General features: G+C 32.9%; 1 protein-coding gene across 1 annotated transcript; it reads right to left on the reverse strand.

Annotated features, from left to right (window-relative positions):
* Window positions 1-4,280: 4,280 nt before the first annotated feature.
* On the reverse strand, window positions 4,281-5,408 carry LOC134728024 (putative protein FAM47C). The gene has a single exon (XM_063592423.1). It carries the CDS (start codon window positions 5,406-5,408, stop codon window positions 4,281-4,283), a length of 1,128 nt encoding a protein of 375 aa, XP_063448493.1.
* Window positions 5,409-5,914: the final 506 nt, after the last annotated feature.

A 5,914-nucleotide genomic window follows, 5' to 3' on the forward strand; every position in this document is an offset into this window, starting at 1 on the left:
CCGGCAGGGGAAGCAGATCTACTCTACATGTGGCACCAGTGGATAACGTATTTTCGAGTTTGTTTTTGTTTACAGTCTAGGACATGTATAAATTTTGTTTTTACATACGTTTTCAACGATTTGTCTTATTTAAATGTATTTAGTATTTTGGATTTGTTTTAGTGAAATGTGTCCTCCAGATCAATGACATCATTGATAAAATTAACTAATAAAGATAAATTAAACAGTTTCCTTTTAATCTTAAATTTTTGTTATACCCCAACATTTGCTGCCTAACATTAAAATGTTTTTGATATATATATATATGATGCTTGTTGGTGTATTATTTGCTTTGTGACAGCTCATTTACATATTCAAATGAGGGCAAATTGTTACTGAAAGTTGGTAGTATGTTAATGATTTCTGTCATCATATGTAATATAAGGTTGTTTAACCAGCTGTGTTAAATTGTTAACTCATTACATTATTATTTACTAACATGACACAGGCATAGCTATTTATAAAACCAAGTTGTATTCACCATTTTCTACATAATACAATTCCTGATACAAGTCAGGAATAAAGATCAAAATCAGGAATGTGGCAGTTGTTATCCATTCGTTTGGTGTGTTTGAAATTTTGATTAGGGACTTTGAATATTCCATGACGTTTTGTATTTTTGTGATTTTACTTTTTCTTTACTTATACATATCATCGTTGTGCTATTGTGATCTGGTAATTTTGTTTTGCCTTCTTGCCTTCCATTTTGGTTCATTTGCTTTGTCTAAATGCAGTTCTGCTCTTCTTTGTTTCACATTTGTTTTGTTTTTACAGAAAAAAGGATTGTGAAACAATAGTGACTGCAGTTCCTTAATACTGACATTGTTTACCTTTACTGTCTGATTATTTTTATTATACATATAGTCGCCGTCAGCTGAAATTCGTAGCGGTTATTGGTAAAAATAATCTAAACTATCAACCGCGTTCACTCGAGATATAGATTTTCACATTCCATTCATAAATCGCGAAAAGAAAAACCACTACTGACCTACCTTTTAAGTGATCGCACTGTAATAATCCTGACCTTCACATTTTCCAGAAATGTTTTTCATTGTAATTCCGCCATCTTCGTTTCTATGAGGATCATTTGTTTACATGTGAAATTCGTCATTTACGCAGTTTCCTGAAATGTTCTTTTCATTGATGTGATACTGTTTCCCGCGCTTTATGCAAATGTGATGAAATTTAACTCCACGGAAACACTTGATTCCACCATTCAAAATAGTCTTGGAAAATGTGAAGGTCAGGATTATTACAGTGCGATCACTTAAAAGGTAGGTCAGTAGTGGTTTTTCTTTTCGCGATTTATGGATGGAATGTGAAAAAACTATATCTTGAGTGAACGTGGTTATCTTTACCGATAACCGCTACGAATTTCAGCTAACGGCGACTATAGTTGTCAATATAATGGAGTTATATGCAACTGTCATAAAAGTAGGAAGTAAAGCTAGCTATAAACTCTACCCTTTTCATGCTTTTCTACATACGAAAATGCCTGTACCAAGTCCGAAATATGACAATCGCCATCCATTCGTTTTATGTGTTTGAGCATTAGGAGTTGTCATTGAACTCGACCTTTCCGTTTTGGATTTTACTGACGTTTGTTATTTTTGTTATTTACCTTTTTAACAGACTGATTTTATATTTGTATTATGACTATGTTGACACGCACAAGTATTTTTTTTCATATTGAGGAAAAAATAACTGTGCAATCACATGTGTCCAATTGGAAAATAGTGGTTGCATAATAATGGCTTTAGAGAATAAAATTATTAGTAGTTACAACTATTGATTACGTCTCATAAATATGTAACATGCATATTAAAAAAAATTTAAAGAGCAACTAACCAATGGTGTTTGTTGTTTAAATATTGAATTCCACTATTTTAATTTGGCATAGCAGCATTTTCCTGATAAAGATTTTGAATTTAAATGCACCTAGACCTAAGACTAAAATGTTATATATCGTATATTGTATCGCAATTATACACTTGGTCTCTCTTGTTTTGGCAGAACACGCAAAAAAGTATACTAACTGTGTCCATGGAGGAACAATAGCAGTTCACCAAACTCCCCTTTTACACAGAAGTTGTCTATCAGCTACACATGGTGCAATATTTTGCGCTGAAAATGCTGATTGCAATGCTTTTTCTTACAAATATTTGTCTGAAGTATCTGTATTCTATCGGACTATTAACTGTCAGTTGAATGGCGAAAAGGGAAAGACTACTTTCACAAATGTAAAAGGTAGGGAAACAATGCTTTATCTTTTGTTATAGTTTGCTTATTATCAAGTGTGTAAAACTCTTAAAATATACTAGACAATTCTTCATTGGTTTGATTGTTGATTATAAATGTTATAAACAGTTCTAGCATATTTAATCAGATTTCTAAACCCTGACTGATCCTTAGCAATTCGTATTGCAATTTAATGAAATCGTGCCGTTCCGTGTCAAATCGTATGGTATCCTTAACAAATACTTTGTGTTACCATACTTGTCCGTAGTTCTCAGGAAAAATACTGAGGACCTACGAATAAGTCTGGTTTAATGGCAAACCGTAATCTTGGATTGCACAATCACAGTACAAAATAGATAAAGTTATTAGCCCAAATCTGCAAATTTGAAGACAGATTTACAATTGAATGATTATACTGTTTAATTATATAAAGAAAACTTTGCGATTTATTATATGATTCAAAAATATTTAAACAAATAACAGATTTTTAAAAAAAATTTCAAATGATCTATTTAAGGTGAGATAACACATTCGCGGATTTGACACCAGATTGTTATGAATATGATCCGTCATTAATCGTTACAATCTGTTTTAGTCCGTAGATGTCCGTATTGTAGCCGTTCTAAACAGTTGTAGCACATTTAAACAGACTTCGTAACCCTGACTGATCCTTAGTAATCCGTATTGCAATTTAATGAAATCGTGCCGTTCCGTGACAGATCGTATGGTATTCTTAACAATTACTGAATATTACCATACTTGTTCGTAGTTTAATTAGAAATTAGCCATGACGTTGTAAGTTTATTTTGTTAGTCTGACTGTTCCTCTGGTATCTTTCGCCGCTCATTTAGAAGTACTTGTATATCCTTGATAACTCTTTGATCATGCACAAAATTTGATCAAACAACCGTAGTAAACTTCACTAAACCGTATAAGAACTTTCACGTCCGTTTTAGTCCTGACCACACTCGCATCAAGGAAGATCAAGTGTCATAAGTATAGACTCTTTGAGACAGCATTTTCTTATAATTAGCCCAAAAGAAGATTTTACTATGCTTTTTCAAAAATTAAATCACCGTGCTATTTGTTATGCTTTGGCCCGTGGCACATTACCAAAACTCTTCATTAAAAAAACACATTTGTGCGCATGGAATGGGGAAAACATCTATTAGAAAAGCATTCAAAGACGGTTTATAGGAAAATCACGGTACAGATTGTCATCTCATTTGAACATTGATTCTGTTCTCAATTTTATAAATACAACAATAAGTTCAAATCCAGTTTATACACTGGTACTGAAATTTTGCTTACTATCGTATTTATTCATCATTTCAGATACAAAAACGATGAATATTATATCGAACTTGAAATAAATAGTTCACACTTTTTGAAGATACAGACAAATAATCTACATCTCTGTTTTAGAGAAAATGTATGATTTCAAAAGATATCTAGCTTTTGAGAAAAAAATAGAAATCTAACTTTCCTAAACATTGTATATACAATGTAGGAAAAACATTCGTATATTTCAGAACATGAATCAATATTACTTGTTAAAATCATTTTATCTTTAAAAGTTGAACTTCAGAGGATTACATGAACAAAATTAACCTTATACAAAAAAGAATATTTCATACAAAATTAATTCTCATTAAATTAAAATACCCATAAAATGTTCCTTTGAAGATAATGAAAAAAATTCCAGAGGAATCCACTAACAAATATTTTTGAACTAATAATCATGAAAAAAGGTTCTCATGAATAAACTCATTTAATCCACCATTTTCTACATTTGAAAATGCGTGTACTGTACCAAGTCAGGAATATGACAGTTCTTGTCCATTCGTTTTTGGTGTGTTCTGTCATTATATTTTGCAATTCGATTATGGTCTCTCCGATTAGATTTTCCCTGAGTTCAGTATTTTTGTTATTTTACTTTATAGTACGTATTTCTTATGTTTTGCATCATATTTTTTTAACAAATTAACAGAAAACAATAACTTTCAGTGAGACATTCTAGTATTTGGTCCACCTATTCTATGGTGAGACATTCTAGTTTTTGGTCCACCTATTTCATGGTGAGACATACTAGTATTTGGACCTCCTATTCTATGGTGAGACATTCTAGTATTTGATCCACCCACTCTATGGTGAGACATTCTAGTATTTGGTCCACCTATTCTATGGTGAGACATTCTAGTTTTTGGTCCACCTATTTCATAGTGTGACATTCTAGTATTTGGTCCTCCTATTCCATGGTGAGACATTCTAGTATTTGGTCCACCTATTCTATGGTGAGACATTCTAGTTTTTGGTCCACCTATTTCATAGTGTGACATTCTAGTATTTGGTCCTCCTATTCTATGGTGAGACATTCTAGTATTTGGTCCACCTATTTCATGGTGAGACATACTAGTATTTGGACCTCCTATTATATGGTGAGACATTCTAGTATTTGGTCCACCCACTCTATGGTGAGACATTCTAGTATTTGGTCCTCCTATTCCATGGTGAGACATTCTAGTATTTGGTCCACCTATTCTATGGTGAGACATTCTAGTTTTTGGTCCACCTATTTCATAGTGTGACATTCTAGTATTTGGTCCTCCTATTCTATGGTGAGACATTCTTGTATTTGGTCCACCTATTCTATGGTGAGACATTCTTGTATTTGGTCCACCTATTCTATGGTGAGATATTCTAGTATTTGGTCCACCTATTCTATGGTGAGACATTCTAGTTTTTGGTCCACCTATTTCATAGTGTGACATTCTAGTATTTGGTCCTCCTATTCTATGGTGAGACATTCTAGTATTTGGTCCACCTATTTCATGGTGAGACATACTAGTATTTGGACCTCCTATTCTATGGTGAGACATTCTAGTATTTGGTCCTCCTATTCCATGGTGAGACATTCTAGTATTTGGTCCACCTATTCTATGGTGAGACATTCTAGTTTTTGGTCCACCTATTTCATAGTGTGACATTCTAGTATTTGGTCCTCCTATTCTATGGTGAGACATTCTTGTATTTGGTCCACCTATTCTATGGTGAGACATTCTTGTATTTGGTCCACCTATTACATGGAACGATATTCTATTATTTGTTCCATGTTTTATATGGTGAGACATATCACTATTTTGTCATCCTAATCTATGGTGAAAAATTGTAGTATTTGACCCATCTGTTTTATGGTAAGATATTTAGTATTTGTTCCACCTTTCCTATGGTGAGACATTCTAGTATTTGGTCCACCTATTTTATGATGAGATATGCTGGTATTTGGTCCACCTTATATATGCTAAGACATTCTTTTATTTGGTCCACCTATTTGATGGTGAAACATTCTAGTATTTGGTCCATCCATTTTATGATGAGACATTCTAGTATTTGGTTCTACTATTTTATGGTGAGACATTCTAATATTTGGTCAACCTATTTTATATTGAAACATTCTAGTATTTGGTCCACCTATTTTATGGTGAGACAAGCTAGTATTTGGTCCACCTATTCTATGGTGAGACATTCTATTATTTGGTCCACCTATTTTATGGTGAGACATTCTAGTTGTTGGTCCATCTATTTTATGGAGAGACATTCTAGTATTTGGTCCACCTATTCTATGGTGAGATATTAT

The sequence above is a fragment of the Mytilus trossulus genome, chromosome 8, assembly GCF_036588685.1.
Source record: "Mytilus trossulus isolate FHL-02 chromosome 8, PNRI_Mtr1.1.1.hap1, whole genome shotgun sequence".
Lineage (NCBI taxonomy): Eukaryota > Metazoa > Mollusca > Bivalvia > Mytilida > Mytilidae > Mytilus > Mytilus trossulus.